Here is a 25384-nt window from a genome sequence, read left to right as displayed (position 1 = left end):
ATCCGCAGCTGGGTAGAGTACCGAAAGACGTCTCTTAGGAATCTTTACACTTTCCTCGTCAAGATGTGGTTCAAGTTATTCATATTTGCAGTTTCTTTCCAAATTTCTTTGGCCCAGTAAGTATAAATACACCTTTTAAAAATAATTATCGATGGGTTTATAGTTTTGTTTTCTTAAAAGCATTTATTTGATTACAGTTTTCGTAATGCAAATTGCTCTGTCTGTAAAATGCAATCAGTATATAGAAAATGTGTAAATTAGCTACAGAAATGTTGTGATCTTTTCTTTTCTGAATTATATTATCCTGCCTAAATATGTTTTAATAAATAAATACAATTTGTATGGATTGTTAATGTGTTGGTAATAATTATCTACCTTCAGATTTGGAGTTTCTGGTTCAGGTAAAGTTACTGAAGCACCAGCAAAACCAGATAAGCCATCAGGAGGGTTTGGGGTAGTTAGCCACGATGAGATTGAACTTACCACCAAGGCTCCACCACCAAAGAAACCATCAGGAGGATTCGGGGTAGTGAGCCACGACGAGGTAACAGAAGCAGCCCCGACAAAGAAACCATCGGGTGCAGCCGGTAGCGGAATATTCGGTGTTGAAGGGCAAGGTTTCGTTACAGAGGCCGCTGCCGAAAGACCAACTAAGGTTACCAAACAATCAAAACCATCTATCAATAATGTTCTTTGTAAATATGGAATTCATTCAAAACGAGATTGTTGCTACGGATGGAAAAGAGTAGCCGGTCAATGTATTCGTAAGTATAGAAACAGTACATCTTACCTTACATATTTGGTATCAAAAATATTATGTTTAATATTGGACCATTGTTAAAAATTACTAAATGTTGATTATTAGAAGTAAAGCAATCTAAAAACAGATTTTGGACCTAAAATACGTAGCATAAAGTTAATGTATTTAACACGTAAGAAGTAAGAAGTATTTTTTTAGGAATCCTTTGTTTAAAAGGAAAGATCAGACCATGGCAGCTTCCGTCATGATGTTTTGTTATATGAACACATTTTGACCCTGAACATGAATGTATAATGGAGGCGCACATCCTCCAGGATTACGCAATACATGGTTGCAGAACCCGTACACAGTACATACTAATAACTAGAAATAACTAGATTACTTAGCTTTCTGTCGTGAAGAATTTAAGTTTGAACAGAATTAAGCTACGATGTCCAGACAGACTGTTATTGTTAGCATACATTAGAATGGTCTCAAACGGCGCCCCGTACTTCCGGTAACACTTTGTCTTGTGTTTTTTTTTAAACCACAGCTATCTGTGAGCAGGAATGTGTCCACGGCAAGTGTGTGGGTCCAAACAAATGCCAGTGCGACAAAGGGTTCACTGGTCCCATCTGCAATCAAGGTAAGCTTAAAACTTCGCTCCATTCATGTAACATAAAGAACTACACATTTTTAAAGAAATCGTTACTTTTCATCTCTGGGCAATCGTGGTTACTACAGTATAAAATACTTTGCCAAAGAAATTTCTATTCATGATTTGAAATTTCTTTTCTTTAAATTATCATCCGACAGATTCGAACCATTAATCACATAGAAATTTTACTCTAATTCCTAAACTAATTATATTTTTAGAAACCAACTGTAGCTTTGTTTTATTTTCTATTTGATTATTTTATGTAATGTTTTGTTTTCGTATTTAATGTTATATATTGGGATGGTCTTTCTGATATATCTGACCCTCTTCCACGTGACTAAAATACTTTGTTTTCATTTTATATATAATACAAGTTTATCTATTAGCTAACTAGTTTATCGTTATGTTAATGTATGTTATATGTTGTTATATTGTGGAAATAAATAGAAATTGATTGATAAAATGTTTTTTTTACTATAGATTACAATGAATGTGGTGATATGCCATGGCGTTGTACCCAACGATGTATGAATACACTTGGTAGCTACAAGTGTTACTGTGACCATGGATATGTTCTTCAACAAGATCAGTATACCTGCTCAAGTAAGATCCACAACATTTCATATACAGTACCGTAATAAATGTCCATCCATCTAAACTTTCTATACTGTAACTAACAATTTCCATTTTCAAGAACTTCTATCTATGCTGACCATTCTAAAGCTTTGTCTACACTATTATACTTTATGTGACGACAAAATGTGATGTGCCCATGTATGGACACGATGACACCATATTTGGGCATATCACTACCATATTTCATAGTTTATAAGAACGTATATCTATGCTGACCATTCTAAAGTTATGTCTACACTATTAAACTTTATGTGATATTTGGGCATATCACTACCATATTTGTGCACATTTTTGTTGTCAAACTAGTCTGATAGTATAGACCGAGCTTTAGATTAAGCGTATTCATATTTGTATCACTGTTCCATTTTACATTACTTATTGCATTCTGATATTATTTATGCTTTTTGAATAAACAGGAGATAACAGATGTGATGCTTACAGGTGCGTTGTTGGTTGTGAGCAGTACGACAATGGTTTCCGGTGCATCTGTCCCGACGGTCTAAGACTAGCTCCTAATGGTCTCTCTTGCATTGGTAAGTAACGGGAAAGGAGAGGCGATGGGCTCATAAGGCTTTCTGCAGATTTAGAATTGATGTGATAATAATAATATACAAATAATGAATGTTTTATATTCGTGTAATGGTATAAATAATGGTATTAGGTGAATGATGAAAGGTTATATATCAACGAGGCAAATCCGAGTTGATATTCAACCTTTCATCATTCACCAAATGCCATTATTTGTACCATTACACGAATATATAACATTAATTATTTGTTTTATATAACATTTAAATAGATTCCTGTCATTTCCATCAATTAAAAGGTAGCCCTAGCGAAGGCATACATTTGATTCACACAGTAACATTTGGTTTTTAATAATATTATATTAAATGTTATATTTATATGGATTTTATAGACACACCTAATTTAGTATTAATTATGTCAACAAACGACCAAACAATCCTAGGCCTAGCCTAATACTAACACTAACAGGCCTAGGCCTAGGCTAGACCTAGTACTAGCTTGGCTGAAAGGCAACACTTCGACAACTGGAACTCATCTAGGTTAATTATGTTTTTTCCAACAATTCCACGTCTTGTAGGAATGTTCCCATTAATTAATCAAAATCCTACAAACGATCTAAAGCTAATTTAAATGCCTTTTTGAACTAAATTAGGCCTATTACATATATATCTCCAGACATGTACTTCCATCGCAAAAAACAGTCATAACATTCAAATATCGGCGAAAGTACAACATAGGTGGCGCTGTTGTATTTCAACAGCAATAGTATAAAACAAATATTTTCCAAACGCAAACAGATTTTTTTTTCGTACACGGAAAAAAGTACTATTAAACGATCGTGCTTACTATTGCACGCCATGTGACCCACATTCGTCCAATCAAATGACAGGAATTTATTTAGGTGTTACATAATATACTCTTGATGATCCATTGCTATTAATATGTAATTCTAAACACTTACTGAAGACGTGATACAGCATGATTTTAGGTCTTATTTATACTCTTCTTCGAAAATTTCAGATATTGATGAATGCAAAGAGCAGCTGGACAACTGTGCTGCCGATCGTGTCTGTAGGAACACATTCGGTAACTTTTTCTGTTCATGCCCTGAAGGTCTTAGTTTCAATTATGACGTCATTGACGGCAAGAAACAACTCGTATGTAGAGGTACGTATATAATGCGCATTGGTTCCCACTACAGATAATGCATCGATTGTGATTGGTAAAATCATTGCGATTGAATAGCTTGTTGTGATTTGTTTTTCTCGATATCGCAATTAAAAGTATTCATCATTGAAAAGTGAATTGTTATTTAATTTTCCAAGAAATATAAGTATTGATTTATTTACTTTATAGATCGAAATGAATGTGATTATCCTAACGACTGTAGCGTCAATGCAGACTGTATCAACCAAGACCCAGGCTACAGCTGCAAGTGCAAAACTGGGTACACCGGTGATGGTGTAAAATGTACTAAGTTAGGTACGTATATTCGAAGGTTGTTTTTTTGCTATAGCCACTAGTTGTTATGGTTAGTGACAAGAGATAATGACGCTGATTAAATGATAACACTTATTTCGACGAGGATGATTATTCTGTACTTTATACAAATAACAGTTTTTGAACAATTTAATATGAATGTGATGATTATGATAACGAACCAAATGTATGATAGTGATGATGGTGTGGTTATTATGAAGTTATCAAGTTATGACGTTAATGTGATGATTGATGACGTTGATGTGGTTAAAGATGACGTTAATGTGGTTAATGATGACGTTAATGTGGTTAATGATGAAGTTGATGTGGTTAATGACGTTTATGTGGTTAATGATGACGTTAATTTTGTTAATGATTATAATGTTGATATGGTGGTTGCAGTATTGGCGATGAAAATATGTATTTATCTGTGTATTTATGATTTTACTTTAGATGAAAGAACTTGTGATGACAATCCTTGCTTTAATGGAGTTGAATGCATAGATGTTGGTCCAAACCCTGCAGATCCTTTGGCAAAATTCTTCGTCTGCAGAATCTGTCCAGTTGGTTATGCTGGAGATGGTATCACTTGTATAAGTAAGCATTTGTCAAGGCATAAACAATTTTTACGTTAAAAGAATATGCAACTCCACCCATAATTCTCATCATTTAAAGAATTTTATAAGGGCAAAAGAAAACCATATTATTTAATATCAACAATCTGAGTACAGGGCGCACAGTATCTCGCAGAGCTATTGAATGCTATAGGTTAGATTTTATTAACATCGTGAATGTCCTGCGTAACGCTAAATTCCCTTTACTTTTCCAGAGGTAGAGAAGAAGTTAATAGTCGTAGTAGAAGATGAGAAGCAACCTGGGGTTCCAGTAGAGGCGGCAACCGTTAATATCTTTACAATGAGTGATGACGCATCAATCGTCACTGAAGAATTCGACAAAAGACCAACAAATGATGAAGGATTTGCAGAACTCAACGTTCCCACTGGTGAAGCGTTCATTGTTGCAGTGTCCAAGAAGGGATACTTAGACTCCTCAAAAACATATAGCGTTGTTCCAGGAAGTAAGTGGTTAACGAGATGCATTATGATGTATAGTTTATTGCACAACAAAAAGACAAACCTGGTCCTAATAATATTCACCTCGTTTCTAAACGCAGTATAGTATAGCCAACAGTACAATCAATCTGAGATCAAATGTCCATTGTCTCTTGCCGACAGCGCGTGTACCGCCCACAATGCTACAAAATAAACGTCTTCTTAACTGCGCATGTACTGTTATAACTGGCTGCTGTTGCTTGCACTAGGGAGAAGTGAAAAGCCAGAGTAAACAAGAAATATTTTTTACAAAAAACGCTGCTCGCTTATTGACGTAACAGTTTTAAAGATATATTGTCCCTCTGAAAACTATTTTTTATTTAAAATTTGTTTTTGAATGTGTCATTTTATTGTCACATAATAGTTATTCACGTTTACCAAACAATTATTTACCTGAAAAAAATGTAATTTAAAGCAAAAAAATACTTAAATTGTCTGTCAGACAATGGTTTTTTGGTTATAATTAAACGTTTCTTTTCTCTTTTTATACGTAAATATTATTTTTTTGTTAGAGAAGTGAATAACTTGTATTTGAAGTAAAATACAACAAGAATTCCTACTTTGATATGAAACAGACTCGATTTCTGTCACTTTAGTTTATTTTATTGATAAAGTCAAGTCTGGGGGTCACTTCATCAAGCCTAGATACTTCAAGTGTGAAGTATCCTATTACAAACAAACTTTAATGGACTGTTTTGATAATAATTCAATAATTATCTGACAGCTTTGCTTTGGGATTTGTAATTTTAGCATGACGTGTCCTAGTTTACAAAAAAACAAAAACGTCGGCCTCTATAACTGCTGCTTGCTTTCAGCTTATGAATGAGTAGTCCTCTTGGGACGTAGCTGGCTAAAGCAGCAGCGTGAAAATGAAAACATTTGAGAAAATAATTTTTTCTACACATAATTAATTAATATTTTTTCATTTTTACTCAGAAAATGTCATTAAATTTGAATTGGATAGAACATCTGTTTCACTGACTAAGGATTTCACCTACAACAAGGATGAATCGGAGCGTATGGAGTTCTACTTCAATCCCTCTTCAACAGGAAGAGGTGATGAGGGGTTTGTTGGTCAAGATGGCGGTTACGCTGTGACATTCCCTGCAGGTAAATCAATATGAATTTTCATAGATTTTATTGGGAAAATATCGACTTTTCAAAATTCAATAGTTTGACCATGCGCATATTATCATCCTTTTATAGAGCCATGGTAACCAGTTACGTCAAACAATAAAAAGATCGAAATTTGCCAATTTTTCGAAACATTTATTGTAGCCTACAGTGATTTTTTTTTCGAAAATTGGCAATTTTTCGAAACATTTATAGTAGCCTACGGGAATTTTATTTTTCGAATAATCATCAATATCGCACAACTAGTGTATTTGGAAATTTTGATCAACCTATGAATAGTGTACTGTATTCAACGTATTATAATCTTCCAATTGTTTTTACAGGCTCACTTTCTGACGATCTTGATGGACAGGTAATAGAGGTGGCTTTGAGACACATAGACATCAGTGATCCTTTGATACTGGCTCGAGCTCCTGAACTTGTTGGTGCTTCTGCTGTTAGTGGTACCGGTGTGTGAAACATGTTATTACTGTATTAGTATTATAAATAGACAGAAATGGCGAACAAGCATCTGCAATTAATTGATGAATATTGCAAAAGCTAATACTTTCTGACGAATTTATATTTTCAAACACAAGTTAAATTTTTCAAAATATACTGAACTTACTATGCGGTTGATTAGAGTTTGAGAGAAGTTAAATTTTAAAAATTTACTTAACTTACTATGCGGTTGATAAGAGTTTGAGATAAGTTAAATTTTAAAATTTTACTTAACTTAGGCCTACTTTACAGTAGATTAGAGTTGGAAGAAAGTTAAATTTTCAAATTTACTTAACTTACTATACGGATTACGGTAGATTAGAATTTGAGAGAGGTTAAATTTTCTAAATTGACTTAACTTCCTATACGGTACATTAGAGTTCAAGAAACTGGTGTAGTCTTAGCTTACTGTGTGCAAGATAATATATGATGTTGGTCTTATGCTTATTCCTTTTTAAAATCTACCGAATACAAAACCAATTTGTATCCAACAAGATAGTGGCGTCATCGTTACATGATTCTCTCTATTACGCAAGTAAAATGTTAAGTCATAATAACTATTGTACTTTTACAGATTATGAACGTCAGCCGTTGGAAAGTTTTGGAATGGCTGAAATTACAGTACTTGTCAAATCTGGACGCCAGGAAGTAGCTTTACTTGGCCAGGTTACATTAGAGTTTCCCCTGAATTCTGTTGAAAATGCACCAGACGTCGGTGAAAAAATTGGCGCTTATTTTTATGATAAACAACAAGGTAAGAAACTTGAATGGATACATTTTTTCAGTGATTAACAAATCACATTGTCATTATTTTTCAATGATATTAATAATATATTATAAATACCATTGTCCGTTTAAGCGTGGTTCCCACTAGAACGCAACGCAACGTAACGCAGCGACGTATCGACGCAAAGTGATGTATTGCGTAATCGCAAGTGGGAACCGACGACGCAACAGTGCTGTAAATATCGCATAGTTGATTTCACGCAGGCGGGGGCAAACACAATGATTGGAAGGGCATTTTCTTACTTCTTCTTAGATTGCGTTACTTTGCGTCGCTAGTGAGAACCAACCTTTAGTGCCTAACCTACATTTTGTTAGTGACAATATATTATCAATTGTTACCATTTCTTTTTAGGCCTTTGGATCGAGGACGGTGAAGGTTTAGTTACGACCAACGTACATGGTGACACGGTGTGGGTTTACAATGCGACGCATTTCACATGGTGGAACGCTGATCGCGTTTTTTCCGATTCCAATTGCGTTACCGTCACAGCCTGCAACGATCCCGATTGTATCAGCCCAGCCGGCAATACCATGATCACGTAGGCTTTGCTTTTATGAATTTTTTGTGAATATGTTAGTTATTTGTAGGCCTACACAATTTATGTGTTTATTTGGTTTAATTGAGACATTGCAGTGACCATTAACACTATTGAAGCTGTCGTATTCGATTATAATATTTTTATTATTTTAAAATTTCTTTGCAGTCTTTCGGGAACAGATTTTGCGTATACACAATCTAAACAAACGGACGAGAATGGTCAGACGTGTTTCAATTTTAAACAGGGTGGTAACATCGTTCTGACTGCACCTTGCTCTGGGAGCCAAGAATTTGTCGTTGGCACTGGGGAGTACTCAAGGTGTCCAGCTACTCTAGCCGGCAGAAGCATTTTCTCCGGAAATAACATCGGAGAGGTGGATAGTTCTGCCTGCCAAGGCATTAAGCTTGTTCTCCAAGGTAAGCTTAGTCATCACTTCCATGTTTTATGGTGAAAGGGAGGAAGTTAAGTAAGGAAGGGTTTACATCGGAAGTGGATCTTTATACAATTATTTAGGAAGGTGTTTTTGCCTTTACTTCTTCATCTTCTTCAATTTTAAGGAGCAAACTTCATAGTTGAAGGCTACTGCTCCATTAAGGGTCCCATTGTGACATCGGCAGCCAACTACGGCGCCAATTCGTCTGTCCACGACAGTGTGTGTGTATGAATGAACTAGTACACCGGGGTAACCCCCTACTCGTCTCGAAAGATGTACTAGGTTCTTTAAAGTGCACATGAGCCAGATGTACACTGGACCTACGGTTTATAGTCCTTATCCGAGAAGACTTGTTCTACCACCAGAACCATGGAGCGAGTGAGCCTCGAACCCTTGCCAATGTTATGGCTATGGATTTCGGTTCCACTGTCTTAACCGCTCGGCCACACTCACTCACTTATGATCAAAGAATCAAAGAACATCAGTTTTAGCTGCAGTAATATAATTAAATTAATATGTCTTTTGCTTCAGGTTTCTCACAAGATTGTTCTGATCCAGGCTCTATAGAAAACGGAGTCAGAATTGGTAGTGATTTCTCTTACGGAAGCAATGTCACTTTCTTCTGTGATAGTAATTATAACGCAGGGTCTGGAAGCCCTGTACGTGTGTGCCATTCATGCGGCGACTGGAGCGGAAGTCAGCCTCACTGCTTTCCTACAGACTATGAATCGAGCGGGCAAAGCGAAATTGAAAATGGCGAATTCTTCCCTTAAATCAGGTCGATGTAACTGTTTTGGTGTTTTTTGGTGTTATTATTTAAATAATTGTACTTTCAGCTAACGTGCTGCCGCAATTGTTTATTCTGTAGGCCTATGGTGTCATTTTGTGTAATCGTTTAGCATAACTGTGATTTTAAATATGTCGCCTAATGTGTCAAGTTTGTATATATAATAATGCATTTTCCTGTCGTACTATGATAACGTACACTCTTTTTCGTGTTCAAAATATTGAATGAATTACGTACGAGTACCGTGTAAAGATAGGTAAGATGTTGTGTACGTATTGTATTAGTTTATCAACTGACTGTAATCTGCATAGAAACCACAGCTCCCGCGGATGTCTGGTTTCAAAGCGAAATACAGTGTACGATATGTTTGGTGTGGTATTTACAAAATGCTTTAGTTTGAATTGTTTTAAACAATAGGTCACTTGTTAAAACCGTTTACATTGTTACTGCTGTAATATTTTTAATTTTGATACATTTGCTAATAAATATCGGATTAAATATACTGTATTGCTTACGACTTTTAAATAATCATACAACATAACGCACAAGTTTAGTGTACGGAATGAAGGGTTTTATGAAACAGTTTCTCCGAACTTGTGCGAAATGTATTGCGTCCCAAAAATGATGGGGAGTGACAATATTGAAAGTATGAACATATTGTAGACGTTATGAAAGCTATATAAACTTTAAAATTGTATACAATTAATACTTGTACTAGACTTGCCTGAAACTCCAGCTATAATTGTCTTTTATAATGAGTATTATTGAGTATTCCTCAAGTATATATGACATGCCATGTGTGCCAAAATATTTCTCTATCAATAGGGAATTCCCAAAACAGTTTTGTACAGTAACACGGCTTTAGCACACGCCGTATACAAGAACTATGGCAATCATTCTGTGATATTTTGATACAAAAGTACAGTTAATAGCAGATTCTTTCAAACTACAGAAGAATTCTTTTGTACAGCACTGTATGTGTAACTTCCTTCGCGTTGAATCTTAGTGACGGCCAGTGAAGTGCGCCTCATACTTTGATATCTCTCAACTGCGTATGTTTTCTGGTATACTAGAGTACATAGAGAGAGTGCAGCCACGACCAAACACATTGCGGAACAAGCGTATAACGAGTTGTTATACGAACCAGTCAAGTCATAACTAAATCCTGAAATAAAAGATACAATTCGTCAGCCTATACTGTAGGTCTACAGCTAGGCTGCCTGCACTATCAAATCAAAAAATGCCCAAAACATCGACTTTTTAAATATTCAATTATGCGATAATTTGGCTATATATTGCTTTGCATCGTCTTATAGAGCCATAGTAACCAGTTTTGTAGAAAAATAAAAGAGGTCGAAATTTTGCCATTTTTGGAAAATATACCTGTACTATAGTACAGGGATTTTTTTTTTAAATTCCCAAAATATCGACTTTTAAAATTCAATTATTATGCGATAATTTGTCTATTATTGCTTTGAATCGTCTTATAGAGCCATAGTAACCAGTTTTGTAGAAAAATAAAAGAGGTCGAAATTTTGCCATTTTTGGAAAATATACCTGTACTATAATAGTACAGGGATTTTTTTTAAAAATGCCCAAAATATCGACTTTTTAAAAATTCAATTATTATGCGATAATTTGGCTATATATTGCTTTGTATCGTCTTATAGAGCCATAGTAACCAGTTTTGTCGAAAAATGAAAGTGTCGAAATTTTGCCATTTTTGGAAAAATCCCTGTACTATAGTACAGGGATTTTTTCGAAAAATTCCCAAAATATCGACTTTTTAAAAATCAGTTATTATGCGATAATTTGGCTATATATTGCTTTGTATCGTCTTATAGAGCCAAAGTAACCAGTTTTGTCGAAAAATGAAAGTGTCGAAATTTTGCCATTTTTGGAAAAATCCCTGTACTATAGTACAGGGATTTTTTCGAAAAATTCCCAAAATATCGACTTTTTAAAAATCAGTTATTATGCGATAATATGGCTATATATTGCTTTGTATCGTCTTATAGAGCCATAGTAACCAGTTTTGTCGAAAAATAAAAGTATCGAAATTTTGCCATTTTTGGAAAAATCCCTGTACTATAGTAGCCTACAGTGATTTTTTCGCAAAATTCCCAAAATATCGACTTTTTAAAATTCAATTATTATGCGATAATAAGGTTATATATTGCTTTGTATCGTCTTATAGAGCCATAATAAAAAATAAGAGTCGAAATATTGGAATTTTGGAAGAAATCCCTGTTTTTAAAATTCAATTATTATGCGATAATATGGTTATATAAGCCCATATATTGCTTTGTATCGTCTTATGGAGCCATAGTAACCAGTTTTGTCGAAAAATAAAAGGGACAAAATTTTACTATTTTTGGAAAAAATCCCTGTACTATTTTAGTACATGGATTTTTTTAGAAAAATACCTAAAATATCGACTCTTTAAAATTCAATTATTATGCGATAATATGGTTATATTGGCCTAAGCCTATATAATTGCTTTGTATCGTCTTATGGAGCCATAGTAACAAGTTTTTTCGAAAAATAAAAGGAACGAAATTTTGCTAGTTTATTTAAAATATGGCTATATCGTTTCATAATGGCAAAATTTCGACCCTTTTATTTTTCGCTAAAATACGATACAAAGCAATATAGGCCTATATTGTCGCATTGAATTTTAAAAAGTCGATATTTTGGGAATTTTCCGAGAAAATCCCTGTTCTATAGTACTAATAAAATAAATGGTTTTCTTACCACTAACTAATGCAACCATCAAATACCCGATGCCGGCCGGCGGGGCTACCATGCTAGCAGTACTGGCGGAGTACTGATGTCCAAACAACTCTGCTGCAACTCCGTATGAGCTACCATTAAAAATACCTCTTACTAAACCAAGAACTTGAGTAATAAAAAAACCGTTAAATTAATATTAGTATAAATTCATTATCTACAGCTAATTTACAAATTTCAATAAGGGGCAGTGTATTAGAGTATACTTTGAAAGGTTATAGGTTAAAGGTTATAGGTTAAGAGAAAAAAACTACAGATACGTGGATACTGATGACATAAACATAAAACAAACAAACCTATTGATAATATCAGAATTGTGTCAAAGGTTGTAGCGACTGTCATGAAAAAACATGTTAGTGCGCCTGCGATGGCGCCGAATGGCCATAACAACATCTTTGGAAAACGTATTTTGTCCATAAAGATTGATAATAAAAGTTTAGAAAACAATTCTGCTCCTCCATTTAGACTCAATGCTAATGCTCCTTGTTCTAGACTAAATCCGGTTTTGGTTACGAAGTCAACCTTTACAGAAAACAAGATTATTTGTTAACAAGTGCATAAGAGTATCGTATAGAGGATTTGGTTTTGCCGCATACGTGGTGCATTTGGTATTTGTATCGTTTAGGATATTGAAGTACGCCCTCTATATTTATGTTGTGATTTTTTATGTTAGTATAGGTAACGAGAAGCAGTAATAGACGCACGTGTGTGATGTTCTGAGACACGGCATATTATTGTTAACTACAGTTTAATTTTCGGTTGTTAATTGAGAGCTCAAGAGTGAGTAGTAGTATAGTTAATCATTGTTAGATCATAATCAGAAACAACGTTATAATATTTAATAATTAGTTTATGCATAAGTGTTGATGAGGATGCATGTAGTTTTCGCCTTTGGCATCCATTTTGTGTAAATGTTACGTACACAAACTTGTATAATGATAGCTAGTATACAGAAATAACATGTTAACGTAGACATATTTACAGATCACCTGGATTTATTAACATAGAATTTTGATAATCATAGTGTTTATATTTCATGTGTTATGTGGTTAGTTACATTGTTTAGAACCACCGCTGACGGTATTCCTATAGTTTGGTTATTTATAGCGTACTCATTTTTGTCCGATTGATTGTACTGATTGTAGCGTAGATCGGTCGTCACGCTTGAGTGATTTCCATATAGATGGCGCTATAGCAATTGCTTAATTTGCGAGTTATTATTATTATATCTTACAGATTTCGAACCAAATACCATACAAATTAATGTTTCGTGTGTACCATATCTTACGTTGCATTAAAGTTTGAGATTGAGTCGTATAACAACAGTGAGGACGCAGTGTATTCTTTTTTGTGTCTTACATTCGAAATTCGTATCTTTACTACAATCCATTGAAATGGATGAGATAAAAAGAAGACGTAGTGTGCAGAAAGGTGCTATGACCAGAGTCATAAAGACAATACAGCAAGCAATGGAAGAGTCCAGTCCGGTAGAATATCTAGAGATTCTGATTGTAGATATGACTGAGATCTGGAAGAAAATCCAAGACTTACATGTAGAGATTCAAATGAAAATAGAAGATCCAGAAGATGCTGAACAAGCAGCATGGATAGAAGAGGTACAGAACAGATTCAACGACGTCCGTCGTGGTGTTATCAAATATAAAGCTAACGTAAACCCACCAGTGAAAGTTCAGGAAGATGAACGAGATCCAAAGGAAAAGCGATCAACACTGCAACTAAAAAAGATGGATTTGCCTAGATTTGAAGGTAACGTTAGAAGATACGCTAGATTTAAGGAGGACTTCAAAACTTTCGTGATTCCTGTGACACATCCTAAACAATTGTCGTTTGCCTTGAGGCAAACTCTAGGGCAAGCACCGCTAAAAATTCTGGGACCAGTTGAAGATAATATTGATTTAATGTGGGAAAGGCTTGACGAGAGATACGGCGACAAAGTGAAATTGGTAGATACAATTGTAAGTGAGTTAGAACAGAAACGAGAAATTAAAGATGGCGAAGATAACAAACTAGTGACATATATCGACAAAGTGGAAGCAAGTTATCACGACCTGAAAAGAGCAGGACTAGAAAGAGAAATATCGAATTCCAAGGTGGTGGGAGAGATAGAAAAGAAACTACCACCATCAGTGTTTGGAAGATGGGTCCGACATATGCATGAAGAAGCCAACGGTGTCGATAAAACTGATAGATTCCCAGAACTACTGAAATTTCTGACAAGAGAAAGAAGAAGTGTAGAATATGCAATGGGGGCAATACGGACAAACCAACCCACCAAAGCAGCCGCATCGATGCACATGGTAGAAATATCTAGCAGACCAAAGTGCCTTCTACACAAAGAAAGTCAACACGAAACCAAGAATTGTCGAACCTTCTTGAACAAATCTGTGGATGAGAGGCTGAACATCTTGAAAGAAAACCGAGCATGTTTCTGCTGCCTAACAGCCGGCCATATCATTGCTAAGTGTAAAGGGAAGAAGCAATGCGATACGGATGGTTGCAGGAGACTTCATCACAAGCTGTTACATCAGCAGACTCAGAACACAGAACCAATTTCGACAGTGTCGTCCCTTGAAAATAGCTTACAGATGAAATCTGACCCTTGTTTGTTACAATTGATGAAAGTGAGGAGCGGCAAGAACGAGCTCAACACTCTTTGGGATAGTTGTGCGACAGCGTCACTAATCACACATGATGCGGCCAAACGCATAAAGGCAAAGGGAAGGCCAGTGAAAATAAGCATGAACAAAGTAGGCGGGCAAACCGAATGCATCGACAGCATGAAATATAAAATATTACTGAATGATAATATGGGAAACTGTGTTGCAGTAGAAGCCTATGGGATCCCGAAGATAACGGCAAAAATTGGCAATCAGAACTTAGGAAACCTCGCCAAAATACTTAATGTATATCCTGAGCAGGTCAAGAGACCAACTGGAGAGGTCGACTTGTTAATTGGATACGAGTATGCTGGTTACCATCCGACGAAGATCAAGGCATGTGGTCATCTAGTTCTACTGAAAAACCAGTTTGGTCAGTGTATTGGAGGGTCTCATCCTTCTATCGAATGGGAAGAAGGGGCAGGAATACTAGTGAACTATGTTAAGACAACGTCCTTTGACGACTTTATGACGATAGAAAGTATGGGGGTTAACTGTCAGCCTAAATGTGGTTCGTGTCGATGCGGCAAATGCCCCAGTGGAGCGCAGAAGTACACTTTGAAAGAAGAACGTGAATTAAAGTTGATAGAAGACAACTTACTGTATGAAGCAGGTAAATGGACCGCGAGGTACCCTTGGATCAAAGACCCAAACAATCTACCAGATAACAAAAAGGTGGCGGTGGCGAAGTTAGCAGCGCTAGAGAAAAGATTAATGAAAGACTCAGCAAAGAAAAGGATATACGAAGAGCAAATAGCAGATATGTTGAAACGAGGGGTGGCGAGAGAAATAAAGGAAACGGAATTGCAAGAATACAAAGGACCAATACATTATATTTCTCACCATGCAGTAGAAAAGCCTGATAGTTCCAGCACCCCAGTGCGAATCGTCTTTAATAGCAGTGCGGCCTACAAGGGACATGTTCTTAACGACTATTGGGCCAAAGGACCCGACCTTGTTAATGACTTGTTAGCTGTTCTACTGAGATTCAGAGAAAAACCTCATGCACTGGTAGGTGACATAAGAAAGATGTATCATAGTGTTGCTATCACCCAGCTGGACCAGCACTGTCATCGGTTTCTCTGGAGAGATTTGAACCAGAATACCCTACCAAAAACCTATTGCGTGACTGCTGTAAATTTTGGAGACCGTCCATCTGCCACCATAGCAACAGTGGCTTTGAGGAAAACGGCAGAAGCAGGGAAACTGTCAACACCTGAAGCCGCAGAGACAGTTTTAAACAATGTTTATGTGGATGACATTCTGGAGTGTGAAGAATCCGCAAAGAAAGCAAGGCAACGAGCGGAAGAAATAGAGAAATTAATACAGCCAGGAAATTTCGCCATAAAGCATTGGATATTCTCGGGAAGAGAAAAGCTTGAAGAAACATGGAATCCAAAGGAAGAGAAGGTGTTAGGAATCAGTTGGAAACCAGGTGATGACGTTCTTGCGTTCACTGACAACGTTGGTACTTTCAAGGAGATACCAGAAGTGTTAACCAAACGTATATGCCTAAGCAAAATCAATTCTGTGTATGATCCTTTGGGGTTGATAACTCCAATCACCGTGAGGGCAAAGATTCTACTTCGAAAGCTGTGGGGAGCTAAATTAGAGTGGGATGAAGCTATAAACATGAGTGAGAGAGCGGAGTGGATAGATTTATTTGAAGATTTAAGTACAACATCAAGCGTCGAATTTAGGAGATGCGTTAAACCGTTGGATGCAAAGCCGGGCATATTACCAAGTTTGATTATGTTTTCAGATGCGTCCGAGAAAGCGTTAGGCGCAGTGGCATACGTCCGTTACGAACAGTGGGACGGACAATTTTCATCTCAAATCGTTGCCAGTAAAAGCAGGGTTGCTCCAATAGAGATTATTAGCGTGGTGCGATTGGAGCTAAGTGCAGCGGTGATGAGTAAGAGATTGGCACAATATATCATAAATGAGACGAGAATTAAGTTTGACCAAGTTTTTTATATTGTAGACAGCGAGATTGTACGAGCCATGGTACAAAAACAAAGCTATGGGTTCAAAACATTTGCCGCCACGAGGATCGGGGAGATACAACAAGACACGGAACCTCAAGATTGGTGGTGGTGTAAAGGAGAGGTTAATATAGCGGACGCAATCACACGAGGGATGAATCCATCCCAGATTGGGCCAAATAGTGAGTGGCAAAGGGGACCAGAGTTTTTGCGACAGCCAGTTGAGAATTGGCCAATTGAACAAAGTTGTAATATAAAGATCCTTCCAGAACGAGTGAAGATAGTCATGGCAGTGAACATCGAAGAGGAAGACTCATTAGCTGATAGAATAATTAGACGGCAGAGCAAGTATCAGAAGTTGTTAAGGGTGACTGCCAGAGTTCTCAAAGTGTATGAGAAAAGGAGACTAAAGAGTATATTAGAAGAGATCGAGGTCAAGGATACTAAAGGTGCGGAACATTTCTGGATAAAGGAATCGCAGAAAATAATGATAAAGCTATTATCCAAAGATAAAACTAAATTTGACAAGACATACGCTCGTTTGGGGCCTAAGATTCGTGAAGATGGAGTAATTGTTGTGGGAGAAAGGATAAGTCGAAACGTACATTTCAGCTACAATAAGCAAGAAGTACCTTTGTTGCCATACGATAACGCTTTTACGAAACTATACGCTAAAGAAATCCATAGTAAAGGGCATTTGGGAGTGCAGTCAACCGTTGCCAAGATTCGATCGAAATACTGGATAATTGACGTACAGAGAATGGTCAAAAGCATTAAGTACCATTGTGTAACTTGTAGGCGGTTTGAGAAAAACACTGCAGCTCAGAAAATGGGACCGTTACCAATTACTCGACTGAAACCATCACCACCATGGATGTATATAGGGGTTGATTTATTTGGGCCATTCACAACAAGAGGTGAAGTTAACAAGCGAGCTCGAGGAAAGGCATACGGTGTAGTTTTTAATTGTTTTGTGACGAGAGCAGTCTACATCGACATAGCCACTGACTATAGTACAGACGCGTTCCTGCAAGTGTTCAGAAAGTTTGTTTCACTTCGAGGATACCCCAAAGAAATATACAGCGATGCTGGGACACAGCTGAGTGCAGCAGCCAAACAGTTGAGGAGTTTTGGGGTGAACCATGGCACAACGTGGAAGTTTTCTACACCTGATGCTCCCTGGCAGAATGGAGTGACTGAGAGTCTGATTAGAGGGATTAAGAAAGCGCTTAGTCATGCAATCGGTGGACAGGTGCTTGCCTTCAGTGAACTTCAGACTGTTATGTTTGAAGTAGCGAATTTAACAAATGAGAGGCCGATTGGAAAGCATCCTACAGATCCACAGGATGGGTCATATCTGTCTCCAAATGATTTATTGTTGGGCAGATCTACTGGAAAGGTACCAGATGAACCATGGAGTGATAACGTAAGCATTAAGGATCGACTGAAGTTCATACAATGCTTGGTAAATGGGTTTTGGAAGAAGTGGACGCGGGATTATTTTCCTTCATTGATTATAAGACAGAAATGGCATACCATAAGACGTGATGTGAAGACTGGTGACGTTGTGTTGATACAAGATAGTAATGCAGTTAGAGGTAAATGGAGATTAGGCAGGGTAACAGAAACATACCAAAATACTGATGATAGAGTGAGGAATGTGGAAGTTCGAGTTCATACAGAGACTGGTTTAGTAACAACATTAAAACGAGCTGTGCAACGATTAGTTGTAATCCTTCCAATTGAAGAACAATAAGTTTAGTGTTGTTTTTGGTGGGGGAGTGTATCGTTTAGGATATTGAAGTACGCCCTCTATATTTATGTTGTGATTTTTTATGTTAGTATAGGTAACGAGAAGCAGTAATAGACGCACGTGTGTGATGTTCTGAGACACGGCATATTATTGTTAACTACAGTTTAATTTTCGGTTGTTAATTGAGAGCTCAAGAGTGAGTAGTAGTATAGTTAATCATTGTTAGATCATAATCAGAAACAACGTTATAATATTTAATAATTAGTTTATGCATAAGTGTTGATGAGGATGCATGTAGTTTTCGCCTTTGGCATCCATTTTGTGTAAATGTTACGTACACAAACTTGTATAATGATAGCTAGAATACAGAAATAACATGTTAACGTAGACATATTTACAGATCACCTGGATTTATTAACATAGAATTTTGATAATCATAGTGTTTATATTTCATGTGTTATGTGGTTAGTTACATTGTTTAGAACCACCGCTGACGGTATTCCTATAGTTTGGTTATTTATAGCGTACTCATTTTTGTCCGATTGTACTGATTGTAGCGTAGATCGGTCGTCACGCTTGAGTGATTTCCATATAGATGGCGCTATAGCAATTGCTTAATTTGCGAGTTATTATTATTATATCTTACAGATTTCGAACCAAATACCATACAAATTAATGTTTCGTGTGTACCATATCTTACGTTGCATTAAAGTTTGAGATTGAGTCGTATAACAACAGTGAGGACGCAGTGTATTCTTTTTTGTGTCTTACAGTATTTAGTTTTCGTTTTTTAGTTTCGGAAAATGTGTAAAGCTCCGTCTATTAACACTATCAAACTAGTTTGACAAAAAAAGTGTGATGCGCCCAAATATGGTAGTGATATGCTCAAATAATGTTAGTGATATGACATCATCATTTCCATATATGGGCACATATTTTTTGGTCACATAAAGTTGAATAGTGTAGACAGAGCTATTGCACACAACACACAAAACGAATGGTGAATGCATTTATATTTAACTGACTAAATAGATGATGTAATACTCTCACAATTAAACCCTAAAAAAATAGAACAATGTTGGACTGTGTAACTCTAAAGCTACCGTATGTCTACACAAACTTTATGTGACAAAAAAACGTGATGTGCCCATATATGGACATGATAAGGTCAAATAACTACCATATTTGGGCATGTCACCACCATATTTCGGCACATAACACCTTTTTTGTCGAACTAGTTTGATAGTGTAGACAGAGCTTAAAGTATAATATGGTGGACTACTGCTGTTACTATTCAATAATGTGATACACCATTTTGGGCAAGTTATTTGATTACACTTTTCTGACAACAAAAACAAAGATTTACGCTAGCTATAAAATCATAATCATACCAAGTTTATCGCTGTAAATCCAAAAGCACAGCTTACGATAGCAACGGTCACTGCTAACATCCACATCTCTGGAAAGCGAAGCACATCACGTTGAGAAACTTGTTTAGTTTCCTGTTCTTCCTTTTCAGACATACTCATTTGCTGTTGAGTTTGGGTGTTTATAGGGTTTGTTTCTGGTGTTAGTTTTATTAAAGGTATAGCTATCAGCCAGAATACGAATATTAAAGCTGAACATATTCTGTAAGTCCAACGCCATCCTACTTGTACGATGATTAATCCTAGGACAGGACTTAATGTTAAAACACCTGAAGAAAGAGAAAGGCAAAACGTACTATGTTACCAACACATACTGTAGCACTCGCAATCATAACATTTCCCATGAAGATGATAAATTATATGAAAGGCCTATATTTTAAAGGTGGGAAAGGGTGGAGGTTCTATATAGTAGGTAGAGTAGTAGGTCTAGCGCACTATGTCTACTACTGTAAATACAATAGCTGAAGAAATAGAAAGGCATAATGGTAGTACTCGCAATCGTAACATTTCCCGTGAAGAAAGATTTACTCCATGGGTAGGCCTAGCGTACTATGCCTATTCGAGCTGATATTACAATGTGTGTAACTCACCTATTGTTCCACCAGTAGTTGCAATGGTCGTAGCTCTCATCCGATACTGAACAGGTACCCACTCTAAAATTAGTTTCACCATAGGTTTTGTCGCAATAGCTGAGGCAATACCAAAGCAAAAACCATACGTGACGTAGAGGAAAGCCATTGATGGCACAAACGAAGTGAGCAACAACGCCAAAGAGCATATAAATGTAGCAGATGCAATGACGTTACAAATTCCGAATCGAGGTACAATCATTTGTGCTGGGATCGAAAAAACTTGCGAACAACACATAGCGATTGACTGCGCCCAACCTAAAAACAGTAAAACATAAATCATTATTATACGGTACCCCTTACTTCATAGATGAAACTGATTTATAGATTGATAATTGAACGATTTATTTAGTTTCTAGTCTACACTGGAAAACTTTTGTTTACAAATTTCGAGTTTGTCAAATCTCAAAACAAGTTTTCCAAAGTTGGCTAGGTATACAAGTTTGCAGAAGTATACACTATAGCACATTGTAGTTAGTATGCTTATATTTATACTAGCAATTTAAAATTAAATAATTTATAACACATATAACCTATTTAATTTTTTTTATCTATCTATCTAGGCTTAATCGCTGTAAATCAATAGGGCCTACAATAACCGTATAGGCTATAATAGGCCTGTATAGGGAGGGACGAAAAGGGAAGGGACAAAAAATATATGTTGAACTATGACTAAAGTTGGCTAAAGGTGCGATTACATTTAAAGTAGACCTTGGGTGAGGATTCTAACAAATTCGATCAATTAGCCTACACACAGGCAGTGTACAATGTACATCGGAAACAATGACGAAATAAACTTGACTCAATGACATGTTTATACTGTACATGTATTAGAGGCCTAAATATCTGTTTTAAAAACATGAACTAGCAACTCAATCTCTTCAGCAGCGAGGAATTAGACTTTATACAAACTGTTTATTATTGATCCACCACTAGGCCTACTGGGCGTATTGTTTTCACCGCAGATAACTTTAGGTGATAATACTACTAGTTACTGTGTCTTTATCTTCTTGTATGATTTCAATAGTGATTACCTATAAATTATTAATATTAGCCTACTTTAATCAATAAAACATCGGCCTTAAACAATTCGTAGCCTCCAGTTATAACGGTGATAGGCCTATTTAAAGGCTAACAGGACCGTTATAATTCGGTGGTGCCTTTCCAGGAGTGACGACTACTACTTTTCTATAAATCACCCCTTTCCATATCGGAAACTAATTACACATGCCTACACTGTTATGTATTCTCCACTGAAATAAAATTAGTTTACCAGAGTTTAACATTATATTATTAAATACTTCTACTAAAATCCATTATACTTTATTTAGGTTTACTATCTGGTTATTGCCTCCAAAGAGACTTGAACCAAAGCGATGGAATTAAGAGAGCACAACAAAAACAAAGGACCCTTGGTGCTCTTATACTATCATACGTTACCAGTGACCAGTGTAGTTGAGTTGAATTCCTTTTGAAGCTCTCCAAAAACCAAACCATACGAGAATAATGATCCAAAGATAGCATAAGATATGAAGACAGCCATTGATGTCATCACCCACCACCATCTCCGACTGATCGCCTCGTACACCCCCATCGCAGCTCTACAGTTCTCGCAACATAACATTCATGAAAGCTGTTGAAGTAGCTTGTCTGAGATAAGGTGTTTCGTCATGAGTGAAGGTCATTGTGCAATCGTAGGCCATTGACAAACAACGTTTGCTGACAAAATTGTGTTTACTATAACGATGTATTGCCCTTTGTTTCACGAATTATGACCCATAGGTAACTATTCATATTACATAGATATCGAAAGTCTAATAAAGTGAAACAATACCAGGCCTGTCTAGGAAACGTGTTATGGAATCATTAAGAAAAAAAACAATTACATTTCCATGTGGACAAGTTGGGATGTCGTGCTTCCTCGCCATTTTCGTCGACAATTTTTTTCTTCACATTTTTGTTTGTTTGTTATTTTAAGGCTACGACCGAGAACGCGTCAATGCAAGGTCTTAGGTCGTCGCAGATCAAAAGCTTCCTATTAATAATATTTGTATTTCCAATATTTGAATCGATTCTTCCGTTGGCACGCCTTCAATTGAGTGAGACCGAACGGAAGCAAGGAAAGGACATGCAAACTAAATTTAACTCAATGAACGTTTGGTTTACTTCAATATTATTATACTGCACACAAACTGAATAAAACATGCAAAGACTATTAAGCTCTGTCTACACTATTAAACTAGTTTGACAAAAAAGTGTGATGTGCCCAAATATGGTAGTGATATGTTTAAATATGGTAGTGATATGACATCATCATTACAGATGTATTGTCATCCTGAAAAAATAAATATTTACAATTTACGGTGACCTAATAGTTATCCACTTTGACCAAAAATTGGATCGAAAAAATGTATTTACCTAAAAAACTGGCAGCAAATGGGTTTTTGGTTGAACCGTTTTGTCATTTTATAACTAAAAACAGTATTGTTTTTTTTTTTTCTACTGAAGTAATTAACTTTATTAAAACTACTAAAGTCTGAATTAATTAATCTTAATTGTTCATGTTTTGGGGGACAATACATCTTTAAGGCCAAATATCACTAATACCATCAGGGACGGATCCTGCATCAACAAAGGAACAAACGACTATGGCTGCCCGGTTTGTGTATTAATTTTCAATGTTTTCAAGTGAAACTATTTTCTCCGGTCACCGAAACAATGTAAATACTGGTTCACTGTAAACGTAGCTTTAGGTCATCTGTAATATTTGTAACTCGCCTATTGTTCCACCAAAAGTCGCAATGGTCGTAGCTCTCATCCGATACTGAACAGGTACCCACTCTAAAATTAGTTTCACCATAGGTTTTGTCGCAATAGCTGAGGCAATACCAAAGCAAAAACCATACGTGACGTAGAGGAAAGCCATTGATGGCACAAACGAAGTGAGCAACAACGCTAAAGAGCATATAAATGTAGCAGATGCAATGACGTTACAAATTCCGAATCGAGGTACAATCATTTGTGCTGGGATCGAAAAAACTTGCGAACAACACATAGCGATCGACCCCTTCTTAATATTTGGTTACTCCGTGACCTACTACTGTAGCCTACGGTAACGGGACGATTCGGCCCTGAGACGATTCGGCCCGGGACGATTCGGCCCTGGGACGATTCGGCCCGGGACTATTCGGCCCGGGACGATTCGGCCCTGAGACGATTCGGCACACTTACATTTATTGGCTTTGATATGCATTTATAAGCATAAAATAGCACTACTAGGGATAAAGGTGCAATAAAGCAAACATTTTGAAAACATTGTCGAAAATAATCATTTTTTAGTCACGCGAACGATGTAAACAAGTTACGCCCTCTGTTGGCCGCTTGGCGAATGCACGAAATAAACAAGGTTTTCGAAGTACTGTAATACATTGAATATAAAATTACGTTTTTTTAGTAATTTATTATATATATTATATATATCAACTTTGTCAATATCAATAAAATACGGATTGTTAAACACCTTTAAAAACTTGATAAATAAAAAAAAAATGGATATGAATTTGGTCTAAAGTGAGACGTTTCGGCCCACAAAGTGGGATGTTTCGGCCCAAAAGTGGGCCGAATCGTCCCACCAAAAGTGGGCCGAATAGTCCCGGGCCGAATCGTCTCAGGGCCGAATCGTCCCAGAACCGTAGCCTACTTCATTAAATATATTACCAGTGACTAGTGTAGTTGAGTTGAATTCCGTTTGAAGTTCTCCAAAAAACAATCCATAAGAGTATAATGATCCGAAGACACAATACATAATTAGGACAGCCGTGGCCGTCACCACCCACTTCAGAGACACCCATGTTCTGTCATGGTCTTAGGCCTACCGACAACAAAGTACAGTACATCAATAAAGCACTGACAGACCCAGAGCAGTCTCTCCGCTCTGATAAGCTCCGTCATGACTCAGATCAGATATCGGATCATGATAAGATCATTTCAGGTCATTCACAAACTGGTTTTCAAATACATTACGCGTGTCGGCCTATAACGATTATTAGTTATTGAATTATTGTCCTTGGGCCAGTTGAGCTATATTTATCTCCGCGAAGGATCGATCGCCTGTACGTGTCTGTTTGTTAGCAGGATTACTAAAAAAAGTTATTGCAAGATCTTTACCAAAATGAAAATACAGATATATTTGTGGTCAAGGACAACTCCATTAAATTTTGGAGGAAATCCGGATCAGGGTCCCAATTCTGGACCACTTTTTAGTATTATTTGCAGGCCTGCTGTGTTAAAAGATAGGAGACAATTTTCAAAAAGCCGGCGAGCAGTCCTAAAGTAACAAGTAATTAAACTAATTGCATTTTCTCGAGACCTATACTAGGCCTACCGTACTTGTCAAAAAAAAAAAAAAAAAAAAATTTGTGATTTGTAATTGTAAAACATAATTTGATTTGTTTTTTGATACGGGTTAAAAACCCCATTTCTTTTCAAATTCACCCGTTTGTTTTTGGCGTTGCTGTTCTATTGTTATATTAGTCAACTGAAACTATTGTTAGTTGAAATGCTGGTTACATATACCATTACACAAATATGGAAACACATGCTTGTTAGTAGAAAGGCTGGTTACATAACCATTACACCAAATTCGCATACACGATGGTTGTATGTAGTAAAATTAGCATAATCACACACAGCATTAAGACACAAAAAATAAATGGGTTTTTTTTTGTTTTCCGGTGAAATCTTTGTAGGAGAATTTTACAGTAGGCGGACTATGCACTCTCTTAGTAAACCCCCCCCCCCCCCCCGTTCTA

The 25384-nt window shown here is 36.6% G+C and overlaps 4 protein-coding genes across 5 annotated transcripts; 3 read left to right on the top strand and 1 right to left on the bottom strand.

The window, feature by feature from the left end:
• LOC144843177 (uncharacterized) lies at positions 1–9811 on the top strand. The gene is made up of 15 exons (XM_078699943.1): positions 1–116; positions 382–764; positions 1293–1385; positions 1878–2000; positions 2450–2566; positions 3582–3728; positions 3918–4043; positions 4494–4637; positions 4870–5118; positions 6089–6262; positions 6610–6735; positions 7341–7520; positions 7905–8091; positions 8257–8507; positions 9056–9811. The coding sequence occupies exons 1-15, from the start codon at positions 64–66 to the stop codon at positions 9295–9297; spliced, it is 2595 nt and encodes an 864-aa protein (XP_078556069.1). The 5' UTR covers positions 1–63; the 3' UTR covers positions 9298–9811.
• LOC144843192 (monocarboxylate transporter 13-like) lies at positions 9713–24401 on the bottom strand. 2 transcript variants are annotated; one of them, XM_078699966.1, is made up of 6 exons: positions 24291–24401; positions 20535–20831; positions 19909–20213; positions 12398–12623; positions 12066–12209; positions 9713–10476 (listed from the first exon to the last, which is right to left on the bottom strand). In XM_078699966.1, exons 1-6 carry the CDS (start codon positions 24376–24378, stop codon positions 10253–10255), a joined length of 1284 nt encoding a protein of 427 aa, XP_078556092.1. In that variant the 5' UTR covers positions 24379–24401; the 3' UTR covers positions 9713–10252. The 2 variants fall into 2 exon arrangements, with proteins under 2 accessions (XP_078556092.1, XP_078556091.1); XM_078699965.1 differs by lacking the exon at positions 24291–24401 and adding an exon at positions 22014–22228.
• LOC144842295 (uncharacterized) lies at positions 13665–14161 on the top strand (the record flags this gene model as incomplete). The annotated part of the gene is made up of 1 exon (XM_078698728.1): positions 13665–14161. A coding segment is annotated over exon 1 (495 nt), but the record flags the coding sequence as incomplete, so codon positions are not given.
• Positions 14168–19040, top strand: LOC144842249 (uncharacterized). The gene has a single exon (XM_078698661.1). It carries the CDS (start codon positions 14273–14275, stop codon positions 18518–18520), a length of 4248 nt encoding a protein of 1415 aa, XP_078554787.1. The 5' UTR covers positions 14168–14272; the 3' UTR covers positions 18521–19040.
• Positions 24402–25384: the final 983 nt, after the last annotated feature.

The sequence above is a fragment of the Antedon bifida genome, chromosome 5 (assembly GCF_963402885.1).
Source record: "Antedon bifida chromosome 5, ecAntBifi1.1, whole genome shotgun sequence".
NCBI classification, from domain to species: Eukaryota; Metazoa; Echinodermata; class Crinoidea; order Comatulida; family Antedonidae; genus Antedon; species Antedon bifida.
The sequence above is the reverse complement of the archived record's forward strand: the minus strand, read 5'-3'. Positions and strand labels throughout refer to the sequence as shown.

Excerpts from the sequence above, each read along its gene's own strand:
- LOC144843177 (XM_078699943.1), top strand. The coding sequence starts at position 64 with ATGTGGTTCAAGTTATTCATATTTGCAGTTTCTTTCCAAATTTCTTTG. Across the intron at positions 2,001-2,449 it reads AGATCAGTATACCTGCTCAA|GAGATAACAGATGTGATGCT; the intron begins GTAAGATCCACA and ends TTGAATAAACAG. Across the intron at positions 4,044-4,493 it reads TGTAAAATGTACTAAGTTAG|ATGAAAGAACTTGTGATGAC; the intron begins GTACGTATATTC and ends ATTTTACTTTAG.
- LOC144842249 (XM_078698661.1), top strand. The coding sequence starts at position 14,273 with ATGCATGAAGAAGCCAACGGTGTCGATAAAACTGATAGATTCCCAGAA.
- LOC144843192 (XM_078699965.1), bottom strand. The coding sequence starts at position 22,197 with ATGTTATGTTGCGAGAACTGTAGAGCTGCGATGGGGGTGTACGAGGCG. Across the intron at positions 20,214-20,534 it reads AACTACTGGTGGAACAATAG|GTGTTTTAACATTAAGTCCT; the intron begins GTGAGTTACACA and ends CTCTTTCTTCAG. Across the intron at positions 12,624-19,908 it reads GATTTACAGCGATAAACTTG|GTTGACTTCGTAACCAAAAC; the intron begins GTATGATTATGA and ends TTTTCTGTAAAG.